Source organism: Sitophilus oryzae, unplaced genomic scaffold (assembly GCF_002938485.1).
Source record: "Sitophilus oryzae breed Bouriz unplaced genomic scaffold, Soryzae_2.0 scaffold_1576_pilon_pilon, whole genome shotgun sequence".
Taxonomy (NCBI): Eukaryota; Metazoa; Arthropoda; class Insecta; order Coleoptera; family Curculionidae; genus Sitophilus; species Sitophilus oryzae.
In genome coordinates, this window is record NW_022146254.1 from 17,987,376 (window position 1) to 18,007,936 (window position 20,561).

The 20,561-nt window shown below is 32.3% G+C and overlaps 1 protein-coding gene across 1 annotated transcript in view; it reads left to right on the plus strand.

Moving 5' to 3' along the window:
• Positions 1–20,561, plus strand: part of LOC115879226 (glutamate receptor ionotropic, kainate 2-like) — a 107,331-nt gene that overhangs the window by 81,566 nt on the left and 5,204 nt on the right. The window contains exons 10-14 of the mRNA XM_030895927.1: positions 720–858; positions 15,641–15,778; positions 17,035–17,207; positions 18,928–19,185; positions 20,401–20,516. Of these exons, the coding sequence (XP_030751787.1) occupies positions 720–858; positions 15,641–15,778; positions 17,035–17,207; positions 18,928–19,185; positions 20,401–20,516 (824 nt within the window). The remainder of the gene's footprint in view (positions 1–719; positions 859–15,640; positions 15,779–17,034; positions 17,208–18,927; positions 19,186–20,400; positions 20,517–20,561) is intronic.

Sequence of the window (20,561 nt, forward strand, 5' to 3'; positions counted from 1 at the left end):
ATTAAAAAACAGAATGGTCGAAACCAAACGGTTAATAAAATCAAGCAGTCCTTAAGACAACGATATTCGACTGTTATAAAATAATTCAATCCTTTTAGAACTTCTTTTTGCTACTTGGGTAGGCACCTGCATTTTGTATAGTAAGGTTTCGTCCATATTATTTGTCTTAGCTCAAAGCGATAAAAAATCGGGCATTTACTTTAATATAGTAAATCCGCCAAATGTTTTACAAGAAAATAGCATTTCTAATATTCCTATAAAGCTCTACTTGCATGCTACAGAATTTCTACGTAACTTGAATAAAAATACACAGGAATGCGACGTTCTCGTATGAATAAACTTTTAGTGACCATTTAATTTAACTTTGTAAAAGTACCGTTTAAACTTTTTCCGTGTTTGGTAAAAAACAAGCCGTTTCCGACTAACAATACAAAATTTAAATTGTTCATAGTTTTGTTTTAAGTTTTAAATTTATTCTCTACAAATTTATATGTAGGTAGAAGGCGATTTGAAAACTATTTTCAGAATCTAATAAAAAACGTAGTATTTCTTACAGCAATAGGAAACTATTTTGAATTTGCCAAAGTGCTTTTAATTGTTTGCGATAAATAGCTAAAAGTGCCCATTAAAAATATTACATATTATAATAATTACATTTTGACTACAAATAATAATAATTTGTTATTGAGATATTGACTGGACTATTACTTTTATTTCAGGCATAAGTGTGCTCTATGCCAAAGCTGTCAAGGAACCTCCAGAATTATTAGCATTTGCCCATCCACTCACCTTAAATATATGGCTCTATATGGCAACATCATACTTGGTCATCTCTATGATTATATTTTTGGTAGCCAGGCAAGTAAAAATCAATAAGGTATTTAATTTTCTATGGAAACATTGTGTGTGACACAATAAATCTGTGGCACAATTATTCAGCAATCTTGATCATCTTCATTTTCTAAATTGATGATCAAACTGAAGAGATCATTGTGGTCAAAATATACCTCATATTGATACTATAGACGTATTAGACATCGGACGTTGGAAACATAGGAAATCCCATGCAAATTTTGAACTGCCCAGACATTGGCTCCCCTATTTATTTTACAGTGAAGTCGTAAGTGTATGGCTGAATACACCTGCCAAATTTTAACAATTCTGGACCAGCCGATATTAAGTAATTTAAGAAAAACTATTTATTTTTAAATTAAAACTGGACAGGTAACAATATAGGTTTGTTCCAACCCCAAGTTTTAGAACGGTCCTGGAACCGTTCTGTAATCATTGGGACTAGTCTTATCCGCATGCGTTAACTCGGCACTGTTTTTGAACGATTCTAGATTGACAATCGGTTGGAACAGTTTCGGAACCGTTTTTAATCTGTCTTGTCAAAACACCGGTTAAAATAACCTCACTTTTTGTTTGATGTACGATGTAAACAAAACAAACCTTAATAATATTCTTCACAGATATTCATATTAATTGTATAGAGCAGTGGAAACTGTAAAAAGTGGTAAATTACTACCTACATTAATAAATAATGGACACAAACCATAATTTTGGAAGTTTCACTTGGTTTACTCTTCGTTTTTTTTTGTTTAAAAGTGTGAACTGTAAAATTTTAAACCCTAGCTAAATTTTTCATCTCACCGAGGTAATTTTTATTTTTGGTTCTTGACTGATAAAGTTCTTCCAAATCATCTTCACTCGACTGCCCTTCTGTGAAAATATCACTGTCTTCGTCACTACTCATGACGTCTTATGGTCTTATCAAAATGTTTATATGCTATTTAATTAACAATATCTAAGTATAGAAAGAATTCTAAACACTAAAACGCATTAAACTCCAAACAAATCCACAAAACAAAATAAACAAACGCCCCGGCCCAAAGGTCAATCAGGTGATAACTTACTAACTGCGCATGTCAGTACAAACAGTTCCAACTTACTGGCAAGTATCGAAATTACGGTTCCGAAACCGTTCTAATAACGATCAGAAAATTGGTTGGAACGCAACGAGAATCGTTCGAGAACGATTCCCATCAAGGTTGGAACGCTTTTAGCCCTATGCGCATGAACAGAACCGTTCCTGAACGGTTCTCAGCGGGGTTGGAACAAACCTTATAAAAACAGGCATATGCCAACGTATCTCAAGTTGTCATCCTATAATTTTGACAATATCAAATTGTATTTTCTAAACGTTAGGCTTTAGCCTCATTTGAACCAGTTTTAAATTACAAAAATACATTTCGGGGACACTAAGCGTAGGTACTATAACGTAGTATATACAGAACAACAAATTACATTTGAGAATGATAAAATCATAGGTTGTCAACTTCAGGAATGTTGACATTTGACTGGTTTTGCATTGTTACCTATTCAGTTTCAATTTAAAAATAGATGTAGTTTTCCATAAATTACTTAAAATCGGCTTGTCAAAAATTGTTCAAATTTGGCGTATACTTACCGGGTGGGCAAATAAGAATGGGCGCCGGCTGTATCTCAGAAATTACTTATCCTATAACTAACTATTGGATAAAAAATCTAATAAGTAAATCGACCAAGAGAAATCGCTGAAAATTATCTTCAAGTTCGAAAAATGTCCGCTAGGGGGGCGTTTCTCTGATATCCAATCAGAAAAGGGTTTTTTTCTCAAAAATATACAGGCGAACAGATATTTTAAATATTACTATTATATTCATCGATAAATTTGTATTTTTTTTGATATAGAGTATTTTGCACTATCTCATAAAATAAAGTGGTGGGGAAAGGTTAAACTTGCTTTTATTAAAATAAGGATAACTCTTTATCGGTTACTCGGTTAGCCGGTTAGCCGATTTAAACAAACTAGGGCTCGTTTAAAAGAGCTTTTCTTCCTTAATAATCTCCAGTATAATTTTTTTTCATATTTTTTTCGTGGTAACTAGAGGCCGCTGTTTGACATCATAATTTTTTATTAATCATTAATAGGAGGCCATATTATTCTTTGTACCGTTAAATAGAGCACATTTTCAAAATATTAGCGCAAACCGCAACTTTCTATGTTCTCTCTAACGGGAGATATTAAGAAAATAAATCATATTATGCTGTCGAATAGTATTATAAAGACTAAAAATTATAGTAGTAGGCTAGGTTAGGTTAGAAGAGGTAAATTGGTTACGTCAAAATATCAAAACGTTTAAGTTCAGTATTTTTTTTGGAATTATGTTGTATTACGATTATACACCTATTTTCAACAATTTTCGAATTATGATTTTTTCTTTTCAAGTTTTGATTTTGAAATGTTAAACGAAAATTTTGTAATTTCCAGACTTTATATAATCTCATTTTATACCTTTATAAATGCTGAACTTGAAAACTAATGTCAAATATTACTAAGTATCACAGTTTTCGCAAAATGGAATCGTTAAATGAAACCGAACACATCGAAATTAATTAAATCAAATTGTTTATGTGATATTTTCGAAAGTCAATAAGTCGGAAACGTTTGGTTTGAGGTACATTGTGTGTATCTCGATTTTTGCTTAGAATTGAAGGAAGAACCGAAATATGCGATAATATACAGGGGTTCCATTTAAAAAAATGAAACTTTGATGTGCTACGACTTTATTACCGATACTGTAACTTTTATATTTAACTTTTTGCGATACCTCTTATATTTTATCTAATAATCGATATGTATCAGCGACATTGTATAAACATTTAACTATAATGAAAATAAATGACCATACCATGACCAAAGAATGACCATAAATTAAAAATATAACAATTAGTAATTACTGAGAAGTATAAAGGTTGATTCTCCCTATACCTTCCGTTTCCATTCCATATCCGTTCCGTATGTTTTATTGTATGGACGCAAAAGTAAGCTTCCGTTCCATACTTTTTATTGTACAATTTATATCATTAAGAAAGTTTTATTTTAATAATTTGTATCTGTTGAAAAAGGCAATAATTTTAATTAAGAGGTGAAAGAATAAATAAGTATCAGCAAAATTTTAACAGAGCTGGTATACAAATTAAGAACTTGACAACGCTATTTCCGATATGCTTCGGTACGTCGGCCAAAAAAATGCGTGGAAGGAAAGGATATGGAACGGAAGGAAAACGGAACGGATAGTGTACATTGTCCTATTCATTTACATGATATAATATTTTACGTAAACGGAAGGGAGCTGATATGGAAGGTATAGTGAGAATCAACCTTAATACGGTATAATATTACTGTTTTTTTATTTCAGATGAAAATTCACCAAGTGTTTCTTTAAAAAAAACTTTCTCATTAGGATTATTAATAATCATTTAAATATTACGTAAGTTTCAGTCATTAAAGTCGGAATTAAACAAGACGTTTGATTCTACCATTTAAGCTATTGGAAATAATGGCGGATGCCAACGGTTTATTTACTCCTATATATCTCTATCTATTTTATACAAAACTAGACAAAATGTAATTTGGCTGCGAAATACTATAAGCCGTAGACTTTTAGTCTTGCGCCATTCTTCGAGGCGTAAAAGTTTTTAATTTTGACATACAACTTAGTTCGTTCTTCAACCTCGTTCCCCAACTTTCAAAACAAAACTTTATTTTCTCTAACTCGCCCAAAAATACAAACGAAACTTTAAACGACGACGAAGTGCAAACCACAGCCGCGAACTTTTGATAATGTAGTCTTTAGAAGAATGTAATCGTCTTAGATCATTAAGCTGTACTTGTTTAGCGTTGGTAAGATGCTCTCTGGAAGATTTATTGCGTAGAGAAATAAGTAAAGATAGAGGTGCCCTAACATAAGTATAATATTGGATTGTAATAAATCTCAATTTCCGTATATTAAGTAACAAAGCAATAGTTTGCCAATAATTTACACACTGTAGTTCCCTTATATTATATTGTAATCGACTGCAAGTATTACAAAACAGAGCATTAAGAATTGTATTGGGAGAAAATAAATATTGTATATTGTATATTATATTTTATAGAGCCAAATGATTGCAACAGATATTTTATTTAGATTAAAGCTGCAAAGATTAGTTTAAACCGAATTTATTATCACTATGTTGGTCACATTGCGTCGTGTTTAGCAATGTTGCCCTTTATTATTTGAAAACAATTATCCTAGTGTCAGTCCTTATTTTGTATAATATCGTGTTGTTGCTGAATCTTTGTGAGTAATTCTCGTTTTTTGCCTATTTTCATTTGTCTTTTTTTAAAAATTGCATTTTTAAGCACAAACAGTTCTTTTAAGAACTAAATTTTCGAGTTTTTGTACTGTATTTCTTGAAATTGTTTGTTGAAAATATGCCGAAACATTTAAACAGTTGAAGCAAAAAGCTTGTAGCTTCCCTGTTTGTTTAACTATTTTGAACGAGAACGTGACAATAAAGGTCCTTTATTAACCTTGACTGCAGTCAGAAAAGTAAGTTTGATTGATAATCATATTATACCATTTACAGTTAGTTTTTATTAAATTATGTGCTTATTTGTGCATTAAAAGCACCCTCTTACTTATTATTACCACTTATAGCGTTGTAAGATGTACAGGGTGTCCCATTTTGGTTGAAATCATACGATATCTCCGTTATTAGTGAAGATAGAAGGGTGCGGTTTGCACAAACCTGTCTCACTTTTTTGTCAAACGGAAGATGCCGTAAACAAAATTTTCATAGCTCTCTTCGTTTCCGAGCTACAGGGTCTTTTTGAAAGTTTTGCAATTTGGGACACATCCGGTATCTCTGTTATTGTTAAAGCTATCGAGAAGGTGAAAATTGTTTATTGTAGAACTTTTTACGTAGAATACAGTGGCGTAGTCTGTTTTTCTACCAAAAAATATTTTTGAAAATATTAACTAAAGTTATGTTTTTTTAAATTGAACACCCTGTATATTTATAAATCATATGATCTGTCTTGCCATAAGCTTCTCAAAAATATATATCACTCTATATTTATTTTCACTATTTACTGCAATATTTAAAAGTTTTTATTAAAACATCATATTTATTAGTAGGCCATGATTGATAATAAAAGAAACTAAAGAATTATTAAAAGTATACTGCTATCTGTCTCTTGTTTTATTTTGGGAGCCGCTAATAAATTCCTTATATATTAGGGAAACTTAACTCTCTACCGCTATTTGTAAATCTTGGAATACGTGTATACATAAGAATAATCTATCGTATCGGAAATTTTAGATATTCCTTTAGCTAATTTACGTGAAATATACTTTCAGCAAGATGGGGAACATTCCCCCTCATAACTATGGAAATATTAGAATACTGTTAAATTATTATTTTTCAAATCAATGAATTGGAACCAATGAACGCATATTGATAGCCTCCTTGATTCCCGGATTTCGCCGTTCCCGATTTCTGATTTTGGGAATTTTTGAAATACGAAATATATCGTAGGCACTACAACAATGTCGAACACCTGAAAAATGCTTTAATAATTCAAGATTTAGATATTTGCAAACCCATCACGTTATAAAAAAAAGAAAAATATATTCACAGTTTCAGTGGTAACAGTTATTTCAAAAGTAAAATATATCAATCCCAAATAAATTTTAATATGTGTTTGACTATTTTAGTAAATACCATTTTGATTTTTTGTTATTTATCACGGCCTACTAATCAGAAAATGATATATTTTAAATATTGCAGTAAATAGTGAAAATAAATATAGAGTGATATATATTTTTGAGAAGCTCATAGCAAGACAGATCACATGATTTATAAATATACAGGGTGTTCCATTTGAAAAAACATAACTTTAGTTCATATTTTCAAAAATATTTTTTTGGTAGAAAAACAGACTACGCCACTGTATTCTACGTAAAAAGTTCTACAATAAGCAGTTTTCGCCTTCTCGATACCTTTAACAATAACAGAGATACAGGGGGTGTCCCAAATTGCAAAATTTTCGAAAAGACCCTGTAGCTCAGAAATGAAGGCTATGAAAATTTTGTTTGCAGCATCTTCCGTTTGACGAAAAAGTGGCACAGGTTTATGCAAACCGCACCCTTCTATCTTCACTAATAACGGAGATACCCTATGATTTCAACCAAAATGGGACACACTGTATATCAATAAATAAATAACCCATAATAACGCTTATAATAATCCTGGACTAGTTTTTGCCAATATGTAATAAGTAAAATAAGCTATAAAACAAATAAATCAGTTAATCAGTAAAACATTATTTATTTAATTAAAAATAAAACGTAAAACTCTTTAAAAAATGATATAATAAATATTATGTTTTGTCAATTTCAAATTAAGATTCATCTCATAAATCCCTCAAAATCTGGCAGCGCTGTCGCCATCGCTTTTCACTCAAAGTTAATGACGTACATCGGAAATTGTTTTGCGATTACCATATGTTTGTAACACTGAATTATACAGGGTGCTACAAATTCGAGGTATGGGCATTGGTATCTCGGAAACCGTAATAGATACGAACATGATTACATTAGGAAAAATTCGTGTCTTGGTATGTTCACCAAGTTGCTCTCAGAAAAGTTCCAAATTTTTCAAGGATTGCTGAGTTATTTGGAAAAACGGAATTTTTTGAAAATCAATTGTATTTTTCCCTGCCGTTACTTTTAAGAAAATAAAAAAAACTAATTGGGCACATTCTCATAGCTCAGTTTATGAAGGCTACCTGACAGTATTTTTAGATTTTCAAATTAGCTGATAATTTGTGAGATACAGAGGTCAACTTAATTTTTTTTAAATACGGACCTGCATTTTTTATTTCAGGTTTTCAAAGAATTCGGTCTCCTGAGTACAACGATATTATTACACAAATTATTTAAAGTAATTCCAAGTTTCGCTCTGGTTTTTTAAAATATTTAATCTATTCATCGTAACAATATTGATGCGCGCTAATTAACAATGATCAAGGAAAATTGAGTAAATTTATACATTCAAATAAATAGTATACAGGTCAGCATTTTAAAGATCATATTTTTAACTTTTTGTATTATTAATGAGAAATCTCAATATGTACGATCTAATATTAATAAGACATAGATAATATTAATCGTAATTATAATCAATCAACTTCTACAAACTAGTTTCTTATGTTCTTTATGGTCGAAAGAAGATCAAACCATCGCTAATGCATAAATATTTTTTTCGTTCAATTTTATGTACAGCCCTTCAAACAGACCTTATACTTTTGAATGCATTTTGTACTCTCTGTTATAAAAACTGCAATACGATAGAAATTTTATTTAAAATATTTAAAATATTGAAGAGAACACTTACCGCTCTAATGAAACTAAAGCCTCACTGAATAACTCAACCACACAGACGTTATTAAAGTGCCAAAGTAACCGATCAAGATGGCGTACATTAATATAATATAGTGTGTTCATTGTATTAATAACATTGTTCATTGTCACAATGTACAGCTCATTAATCAATGATTTAGTACATTAATATAATGAATATGTGTTCGTTAAAGTTTCAGCATTAAAACAAAGAACGCATTCATTGGGACAATGAACGCGTTCTTTATATTAATGAAAATCTTACATTAATTTAACAACCAGATTTTCATTATATTGATGAAATTAGATTCATACTATTAATAAACCAGGTATCGATCTATGATTAACAAATCATTAATATAATGAAAAAAATAATTGTCCCAATGAAAGAACAGTTAATAATGGATTGGATTTTCTAAAAAGTAACGGCAGGAAAAAAATTGATTTGCAAAAAACTCCGTTTTTTCGAAAGAATTTAGAAATCCTTGCAATTTTTGAAACTTTCTTGATAGCATCTTAGTGAACATCCCAAGGCGCAACTTTGCCCTAATTTAACCATATTCGTATCTATTACGGTTTCCGAGATACCAGTGATCGTACCCCGAACTTGTAGCAACTGTATATGTATATGTATATTCCAATACATCAAATAAAAATTATCTTTATTAAATGTCTGAAGAAGGACAGAAACGTAAAAGTTTTATCGACAAATAATTTAGGACTCATCTACATCTACACTTACTTGTTTCTCTGAGATTTAAAGCGCTAGACGGTGTGTAGACTGAGAAAATTAAGGGATTTTAGCCCGTTTGCTAAACGAAATATATTTAAGGACTATATGTCTAAATGAGATTAAGTTAAAAGTGTGAATGGGGAAGTTTAAGCTCTTGAATATACACGTTGAAAGGGGTGTAATTCATCACAACCAAACATACAGCTTAAACTAAAAAGGACTGGATAAAAATTGCGATAAATATTATATTTATTTTTAACAGGAAATATGTGTTTATACTTGCCATGTTTAATAACAATTTAATAACCAAGATAGACCGTAAAAGAATAGAGTGGATACGACAAAAAATAATAGATGTCATCCACAGAATCAAATCCCTTAACAAAGCAAGACACCTGGTAAAAAGGACAGACAACAGGTGGATCACAAAAATAACAAAATGGTACCCACGAGGAATCAAGAGACCTAGAGGAAGACCAAACTTAAGATGGGACCATGATATTTGGAAATTAGCAGAGATAACTTGGGCCCGCATAGCTAACAATATACAACAATGGGCCCAACTACAATACTAGAGAGTATCTAAATACGTGAAGGAGGCTTCACCATGATTGGAAATGGTTGAATAAGCTGATGATGATGATAACTTGTCATGTTTAGAGATTTTTTTTTCTAAGTATTGATCTATCGATAGGAAATTTACCTTGATATGCCAGCACTTCTAACGTAATTTGAAGTCATTTTTATTTTCAATCATAAGGTATATGACAATATAATATGACACAAATCAGTTACACATTTAACTACACTGCTCGTCACTTATAGTTATTAAACAAATCAATTATAGACACAGAAAAAAATTGTCATTATCATCACCATTTTCAGCTTATTCAACCATTTCCAATTATGGTACAGCCTCCCTCACATTCTCTCTTTGTATTTGGTCCATCTGTTGTCTGTCCTTCTTGCCAGATGTCCTGCCCATTACCACTTAAGAGATTTGACTCTGTGGATGACATCTATTTCCTGGGTCTTTTGACATATCCACTCTATTCTTTTACGGTCTCTCTTGGTTATTCCCAGCATATTTCTATCCATTGAGCATTGTGCGACCTGCAATTTCCTTATGATGTCTATTTTAAATGTCCAGGTTTCGCATGTATAGATCATGACTGGTAGTACACATTAATTATTTATTGCCGCGAATACCGAGAGACATAAGATGGAAGTAAACGCTGCTCATCCGTTGCATGGACATCAACCTCCCCTAAATAGATTGAAATCTAGAAAGAGCTTCCTAAAAACCACTATCGATGACGGTGCATCTCCATCGATGGCGCGACAAAACTTGTGGACACTGAGAAATGCAGATATCGCATCATGGATCCCAACTTCTGAATCCCTTCCGCCAGGTGCAGACTTGTGATTGAAGTGAGATTGGCAAAACAAAGGATAATATGGCCAAATGGAATTTTCTTACAGATCCATCAACATTATGCGAATGTGGTACAGAACAAACCACCAGATATCTATATAACTGCCCTCAGTGTCCAGTTTCTTGTACGTTTGACGACCTATTGCAGGCCACAGGAAATGCCGTCGATGTTGCTAATTTTTGGTCTGATAATATTTAGTATTTGTACAATGTTCATTTTTTTCTGTTGTTTTTTTTTACAATTTTTATGTTTGTAACTGTCTTCAATTTTACCTTTGCAATTTTCTTCTGTTTGTCTTTATACACTTTGTATATATTTTTTTATTAGTATTTTTGTACATATATATATATATTTTTATATGGAACGCTTTTGACACGAATAAAAAAGTACACATTGGTCGAATGTTTTCTTCTTTAGATAGAGTGGCATTCTAGATTTAAATATGATTGCGTTTCTTCCATACCTACTCCATGCTAACTGAATTCTTCTGTTGATTTCTGGTAGTAGAGATTAGACCTGTTTCAAACACCGGAACACCGTTTTAACACCGGTGTTGGGCTGACACCGGTGGCCAAATATAGGCTATCCGGTGTTTCGGTGTTAATACCGACACCGGTGTTCATTTCGATACCGGTGTTCATCTACAACACCGGTGTTCATCTCGACACCGGTGTTGGTCTGGACACCAGTGTTCATCTCGATACCGGTTTTGACTACCACACCGGTTTTGATATTGACACCGGTGTTTTGTAAACGGGTTAAAGAAGAAATAATGTTAATTAATAAGTTCAAAATAAACCTGATAATAATAATGTCGTATCGGTGCTTATTTTTATCGTATATTAAAGCGCACCGACGTTAACTTAAACAGACGGTACCATCGACACCGACACCGGTGTTGATCTTGACACTGGTGTTCATTGCGATACCGGTGTCGAGATAAACACCGGCGCTGAAATGAACACCGGTGTTTATACCGGTACACCGACTGAAACACCGGTGGTCATCACCACCCAACACCGTTGTTCAAATCTCAACACCAAACAGGTCTAATATAGAGATCCCGAGTTGGTGTATTAGTTGTGAATGAAGAAATAAATTGTATTAACATCAAATGTTTCAGTACCTAAATATTTAAGCTTCTTTATTTCTTATTTTATAATACCTAAGTTAAATATTTTGTTTCACCATCTATTGAATCGTAACCGACAAGGAAAAGCGGATTAAATGGATTTACGGGATTTCTTTACCCCCTTTCAAACAAACTCGACCAACTCATTCCATTCGATTAAATCTGTTGTGTTTAATCTGCAAACACTATGTGATGAAAAACAGGACTTAGATCGGTAAGTTGCCAATATATTTGTTAAGATTCTCCTTTCTTGACAAAATATTTTGTAATTTTTTCTTTATTCTTTTACATTCATTATTCTATTTTATAGTAAAAATAAAAGTGAAAGGTGGTTTACTAAAATTGTAAAATAAAAAGAATGAGAATTAAATTTCAAATTAAAATATTCATGATAAAGGAAATCAATAGATACATATTTTTAAATTGAATTTTCCAATTACAACTCGTTGCTTTGTACAGGGTGGGTCAAATTCGACGCTTTTAAATGGAAACACCCTTTTCTATAGGAGATAGACGAAAACTAATATCAGTGTCTGGAGCTCAATTTTTGTCAAAAACATGATGGTGAAAACCGCATATCTGTTACCGTTTCGGAGTTACGGGGTGTTTTTCAAAAATATGCATTTTTAACAAATTGCTGTAACTTTTTTGCTATGGAAAATTTTGTATTTTTATGAAAACCTTTCCAAAGCATCTTTTTACGTAGAATTTAATGGTTTAAGTATAATTTTTTTTAAATTAATAATTTAAGAATTATCAACAGAAAATGTGATTTTCTATATGGGACACCCTGTATATTTTTAATTTATTGAAAATAATTTAAAATTACCTTTCCAAAAATATAACACACTTGATATTTTGCTCGATTCCTCTTCGGGATAGAGAGTATATAAAAATTCGCTTTAAATAAGTGGGCTTTGAACGGCACCGGCTAGGTAAAAATTCTAGCTGTGATTCTAGCTGCATCAATTAAAACGAAAATAATATTTGCTAGGAGAGATGCAGAATTTTATAACAATTTAAAATATATTTAACAACATCAACACATTTAAACTACATATATCTAATAATAATAATAATAATAATAATAATAACTTATTCCTTTGGAGTGGTCAAGTGGTCAAATACCGACCTTGAAGATCTCGATCGCCTTACCCGTAGACAATTAACAAAATTTAGAAATCTGCATACAAACTCATCTGTATGTAGGCTGTATGTTCCTCGTAGGATGGGTGGGAGAGGCCTGCTAAACATAAAAGATCTATGCCTAAAGCAGGAAAATGGCATGAGGCAGCGATTTATGTCCTCCAGCTGTGCAATAATGAGGCTAATCGTGGCTCAGGATAAAGGTTACACTCCTCTCAATTTAAGTTGCCGTAACCGGATTGACAAACCCATCTCGATAGAGGAGCGTGTTGCAGGATGGAAAAACGGCGCTCTGCATGGCAGGTATCCAAAGTCGCTCCAGTCTGAGGGGGTCGACCTACATTCGTCATTGGCCTGGCTTCGAGACGGAAAATTGTTTCCTGAGACCGAGGGTTTCATGATGGCCATCCAGGACGGAGTTATGAGGACCAGAAACTATGAAAAGAACATTTTAAAACAAGACGTAGTTGATGTATGTAGAAAATGCTCTATGAGAGGGGAGACAATAGAACATATCACGTCTGGTTGCTCTACCTTAGCAGATAATGCGTATCTTGGACGTCATAATCAACTTGCCAAAATTATTCATCAACAACTTGCCATAAAATCAGAACTCTTGAGCAAAACATCACCTCCCTACTACAAGTACTCCCCGCAACCCGTCCTGGAATCTAGGGATGCTGTTTTATATTGGGACAGAGCAATTATAACCGATCGAACAGTGGACCACAATAGACCCGACATTTTTATCGATAAGATCAATAAAACGGGCATTATAATTGACATAGCAGTACCATTATCCCGCAGGATAAAACAGACGGAAACAAAAGATAAAATAACAAAATACGAAAATTTATCATATGATTTAAAAAACGTGTGGAATCTTGATACCCTAAAGATCTTACCGTTCGTAATTTCGGTGGAGGGAATTATTAGCATAGAATTCCAAAAAAAATCTAAAAGAGATTAATTTACCATGCTCAATTGCAAAAGTAGGACAACGAGCTGTATTGTTGCAGACTTGTCACATCGTCCGAAAATTCTTGAACTAGCTGGGAGGAGCCAAAAGCTTTTTCAGTTAGTCAGCTAAACCGCACCGGACCTGTTCCGAGAAAACGAATTAAATAATTGAAATAATAATAGCTCCCGTATATATCTAATAACAATAAAAATAAATAGCAAACCAAAACATGAGATTTTGCTACAGGTGTTCGACATATCGACCGTCTTCTGTTATGGACAGACGAGAAGGGACCGTCTTTGAACATTTCTCGCGGCAGGGTCTATTTTTCATCTGGTCGGGCCCTAAGGCCCAAGCAAAAATTCGGGCCCTCTTTTCCAATAAAATTCAAAAATTCAAGAAATTATGAATATTTTGCAACCCTTAACGGGTCCCACAGACCACCGGGCCCAAGGCCCGGGCCTTATGGTAGAATAGGCCCTGTCTCGCGGAATTCATTAACTCAGTGGGGGTGAAAGATATCCTGTCATAACTGCTAAGTATTTCTAATTCTTGTCTAGATGATACGGAAGAATAAAGAACTTTTATTCTTCCGCAAATATATGCATAGGTTTAGATCCTTGGGCACTAAGTCAGGCGGCGTCGACGGCCAACGGCTGGGATCTTGGTTAGCCATACAATTATACTTGAAATTGGCTGCAAAAATTTGCTGATAACTTCAGCGTTCAGAGGCGGTGCGTCCTCTTGCTGGAAAAATATGTTTTCGAGTTCCATTAAGGGCATATCATCAATAAGGGGTCCAAAGCCTACTAGTTAAAAGTGGCGAACTTTTAAAAATTCTGTATTTCGAAGGGGGTTATAACACAATATCAAGTGTGCTGTATTTTTAAAAAGGTAATTTTAAATTCTTTTTAGTTAATTAAAAATATAGATGGTGTCCCAAATAAAAAATCAATTTTTCTGTTGATAACTCTTAAATTATTAATTTTAAAAAAATTATACTTAAACCATTAAATTCTACGTCAAAAGGTGCTTTGGAAATGTTTTCATAGAAATACAAAATTTTCCATAGCAAAAAAGTTACAACGATTTGTTAAAAATGCACATTTTTGAAAAACACCCCGTAACTCCGAAACGGTAACAGACATTGATGTGCGGTTTTCACCATCATGTTTTTGATGAAAATTGAGCTCCAGACACTGATATTAGTTTTCGTCTATCTCCAATAGAAAAGGGTGTTTCCATTTAAAAGCGTCGAATTTGACCCACCCTGTACAGAGAGTCTTAAATAAGTAGTTGTGATATACGGAAAAAATAATTTGTTTTAAATTTAATTATCAATTAATTACTTCGATTTACCTTACTACAACACTGGTAGATTTAAGTAAGAAATTGCAAGATACTTTTCTTGTATAAAAAAATTCGAATTATAAGTTTTTTTTTAATGAGTTTATTATTATAGGTATATTATATTATTACTATGGTCTTCCTCGTTTTCTATTGTGCAATTATAGCGTGATCTAAGTCTTGATAAATTAAGCCGTAACGTCCAAATATTTCCAAAGGATGTACTTACCGGATTCTAAATATTTCTAGATTAAGAAGCGTGTAAAATGCGGAATGCTCCTGAAAAAGAAAATAAATATGTCAACCTTAATTTTTATACTTAAATTAAAGACAGCAAAAATTACCAGTTTACTTCATATAATTTTCTTTCAAACTGTGGACGCATGTTTGGCTAACCAATCATTATTGGCAGTAGAACTGATATTTGGGATCGAATTTAAATCCTCTGCTCCAAAGTTCAAAACAAAATGTTTAGTTGTATTGTGATAAACTAGTGTTATTATGATGTTTTAACACGAAACATTTCAATCTCGGGTGACTTTTTTGTAAAAAAATAAGTATTATTTTGCTAAAATAAATCAGCATTTAAAAACCGTCTCTATGTTTCAATAGGTTAAATCCGAACGACTGGGAAAATCCGCATCCTTGTGACCCGAATCCAGAAGAATTGGAAAATATTTGGACCATAAGAAACTGCTGCTGGTTGACGTTGGGCTCCATAATGGCCCAAGGATGCGATCTCTTGCCAAAGTAAGATTATAAATTATTTCAAATAAAATAATACTGTTATACATAGTTACACTAAAATATTATTTATTATTTTCTAGTTTTTATTCCTTTGATTTAATGCCTTTTAGTAGTTCTTTTTCCTCAATTCATTTAGTTATATTAAATTCTATTAAAATTAAGGTATACAATTCAAGTAGGTATTCAGCATACATACGCAGCAAGCTTTAAAATTATAATAAAATTACTTCAATTTAAAAATATACTTTCGCTTATTAATAAATCACAAACTTAGTTTTTCGAAACCATTATTTTTTCTCTTTTTACATCTACTACTGTCAGTCCAGTCGAGCACCCCTACAGTATACAGAAGTACTGTAACATTATTGAAAATGAAAAAATAAATTATTAACCGGGCTATTTAGAAGTAAGGCAATGTTTTACTATGGGGAATCTAAAAAAATATGCTCTTTTTTGTGAAAGGATAGAAATCTTCAATTACATTCACTCAAACCATACAAAATCACTTACCATCTTCTTCTTTTTCTCGTCCGTTAACTCTCGAAAGAGTATGGTGACATCATGTCTCAATTGCTCGGATCGATGTTCTATATCCCTCTCTATCTTGAGCGGCTATAGAAGCCTCTTGCAGGCCGTGACCAATATTTTTTTTTGGTTTGGTCCACCCAGCGCGTCGGAGATCTTCCTCTTGGTCGTTTGCCATTAATCTTCCCTTCGATTATATTTTATTCCAGTCCCTCTGTTCTTCTCGAAATGTGCCCGAAGTACCTAAGGTATGACTGGTTTATTTTGGTTGAAAGTCTTGTGTTAACTTTCAACTGCCTTAGAATTGATACGCTGGCGCTGGCGCTGCGCTGTGCTGGTCCGATGTTCTGTGTATGAAATTCGCAGCATTCTTCTGTAGGCCCACATTTCGAAAGCATCATATAAGTCCTTGAAATATTAGAGCACAGTCACAAATAATATTTTGATATGTATTATTTCTTCAAGTACTCCTGGTACATGAAAAAGATCTTAGGTATAACTGGACGTCTTATTGAGTTTACTAAATATACTACAAAGTGTCTCGCTAATGCATTTTTAAACGGGATATTGAAGAGGTACGATTTAACTGGTAAAAGCGACTTTCTCATATATTAAAAATTATTAAAATATTGATAGCAAAAAATCTTAGTAGTTTAATTAAAGTTTGTTATTAGTAAGTCATGGATATTTTATAATAATTACTGTATTGATATAGACATATGTTATAATTCTAGAGGCGTATCTACTAGGATGGCAACAGCAGCTTGGTGGTTCTTTTCACTGATAATGACTACGTCCTACACTGCCAATATGGCTGCTTTTCTCACTATGTCCCGTATGGGTTTAACAATCGAGAAAGCTGAAGATTTAGCTACTCAAACTAAAATTAAATATGGATGTGTAGCAGGTGAGATATTTCTCTACTATTATCTAGGTATAAAGCTAAATGATTTAAATAGAAAAATGTGCATATTTTTAAATGAAGAGTCAATACCCAAGAACATTCAATTATTCAATTCATTCAAAATATGTAAATGGTGGGTGAAATTCGACGCTTTTAAATGGAAACACCCTTTTTTATAGGAGATAGACGAAAACTAATATCGGTGTCTGGAGCTCAATTTTCATCAAAAACATGATGGTGAAAACCGCACATCAATATCTGTTACCGTTTCGGAGTTACGGGGTGTTTTTCAAAAATGTGCATTTTTAACAAATGGCTGTAACTTTTTTGCTACGGAAAATTTTGTATTTCTATGAAAACATTTCCAAAGCACCTTTTTACGTAGAATTTAATGGTTTAAGTATAATTTTTTTAAAATTAACAATTTAAGAGTTATCAACAGAAAAATTGATTTTTTATTTGGGAAACCCTGTATATTTTTAATTAACTGAAAAGAATTTAAAATTACCTTTCCAAAAATTTAGCACACTTGATATTTTGTTATAATCCCCTTCGAAATACAGAATTTTTAAAAGTTCGCCACTTTTAACTAGTAGGCTTTGGACCCCTTATTGATGATATGCGCTTAATGGGACTCGAAAACATATTTTTCCAGCAAGACGACGCACCGCCTCAAAACGCTGAAGTTATCAGCAAATTTTTGCAGCCAATTTCAAGAATAATTGAATAGCTAACCAAGATCCCAGCCGTTGGCCGTTGAGGCCGCCTGACTTAGTGCCCGTGGATCTAATCCTATGGATATATTTGTGGCAGAATAGAGAGTCCTTAATCTTCTGTATATTCTAGACAAGAATTAGAAATACTAGCAGTTATGAGAGGATACCTTTCACCTCCACTGAGTTAATGAATTCCGCGAGAAATGTTCAAAAACTGCCCCGTCTGTCCATAACAAAAGACGGTCGATATATCGAACAACTGTAGCAAAATCTCATGTCTTGGTTTGCTATTTATTTTTATTGTTATTAGATATATTTTAAATGTGTTGATGTTGGTTAAATATATTTTAAATTGTTATAAAATTCTGCATCTCTCATAGCAAATACTATTTTCGTTTTAATTGATGCTCACAGAATTTTTTTGCATTACAGCCGGTGCCGTTCAAAGCCTACTTATTAAAAGCCGGCGAATTTTTATATACTCTGTATCTCGAATAGGAATCAAGCAAAATATCTAGTGTGTTATATTTTTGGAAAGGTAATTTTAAATTCCTTTCAATAAATTAAAAACATACAGGGTGTCCCATATAAAAAATCAAATTTTCTGTTTGGTAATTCTTAAATTATTAATTTTAAAAAAATTATACTTAAACCATTAGATTCTACATAAAAAGATGCTTTGGAAATGTTTTCATAAAAATACAAAATTTTCCATAGCAAAAAAGTTACAGCGATTTGTTAAAAATGCATATTTTTGAAAAACAACCCGTAACTCGGAAACGGTAACAGATATCGAATGCGGTTTTCACCATCATGTTTTTGACAAAAATTGAGCTCCAGACACCGATATTAGTTTTTGTCTATCTCCTATAGAAAAAGGGTGTTTCCATTTAAAAAAGCGTCGAATTTGACCCACCTGTACTTATAAAAGCAAAACAAAAATTCTTATTAAAATATATTTATTATTTATATAATAACAGTAGAAAGCACTACATATTTCTTTATAGGTGGATCCACTTCATCGTTTTTCCAAGACACCAATTTCTCCACGTATCATCAAATGTGGGTGCAGATGGAATCGGCAGATCCGACGGTTTTCGAGTCTAGTAATACAGATGGCGTGAAGAGGGTATTAAATAGTAAAAGAAAATACGCCTTTCTGATGGAAAGTTCATCGATAGAGTACGAAACAGAAAGAAACTGCGATCTCATACAGGTGGGCGGTATGATCGATTCGAAGGGGTATGGAATAGCTATGACAGCGAGTAAGTTAAAACTATTTTTTGCATCTACGAAAATTAACATATGATAAACTCCCCGGCACGAAAAACCGGCACCTTAAAATTTCTATGTAATTTAAAGTTTAATAACTTTTGTTCTAGTGGGCCAATTTTGATGATGTTTTAAACAATTTGTAGCTAAAACATTGGACCTTTTAGTATTTCTTTCTAAATTAAAAATAAAGGTTTCCATCTCAAACAAAATGTTGATATCTTGGTGAAAGTTTGAAACATCCTCTGAAATAAGTTAACAAACCAAGGAATTTAGAAATAATTTTATCATCTAGGTACGTCGTTTCTGAATAGTTTGTTTTATGGTTTATCTCAATATCTTTATTTTTTATTAAAGATATTCGCTTTTGAAGAAGACAGTAACGATTTACAGCATTTTTATCATTAAAAGCTTGGCTTTGCTTTTCGTCCTCATCAACACACCTATGAAATAGAGTTTATTGTTTTTCTAGTGTCACTGCAATTGAAAAGTTTTATAATTATTGCTATGAGTTACTCAAGCCCCCCAGAGATGGTTTTAAGTCCACTACTGTTGCATTAAAGTTATATCCACTACTGTTGTATTAATTGAACTTGGTAGAAATCAACTACTGGACTTAAAACCATCTCTGCTTGACTAAATGCCCATCAGACAAAAATAATATAATTTTTCAATGACAGAGTGACATTACATATATCATAAATACTATTTAATAGGTCTGCTAACTAGGACCGAAAACAAAGACATTGTTTTATTGTAAAAAATAAGAAAAAATATTAGTGTCTTGTTCAAAAACGAATATAATATTCAAAAAAAAATAAAGCTATGGACCAAAAACCAAACTGTCGGTAATGCACCGAGATGAGAAAATTATTTTTAAATTTCTTGTTTTTTAACATATTCCAGGGTGTTTCAAACTTTCGCCAAAATGTTAATATTTTGTTTTCCCTGATATAATTGACAGATGAGAACTTTAATTTTTAATTTAGAAAGAGGAACTAAAAAGTCAAGATATTTAGCTACAAACTCCTTAAAAAATCATCAAAATCGATCCATTACAATGCAATATATAACATTATTGCAATATATAATATTTTTCTATTTTGAAAAGAAAAGTCTATCTTTCACTTGAACAAATAACTGTTCTAACAAGTATTTTTTAAACTATTTTCAAAATTCTTGTTTAACTAATCTACTTTTCTTTACAGATTTCCAATACAGGAAAGCTTTCAACGAGGCCATATTAAAAATGCAAGAAATGGGAATTCTTAGTAGACTGAAAACAAAATGGTGGACAGAAATGAACGGTGGTGGAGTATGTAAGGTAAGTTTTTATACCACTAAAAATTTAAAAAATTACATGTTCTTA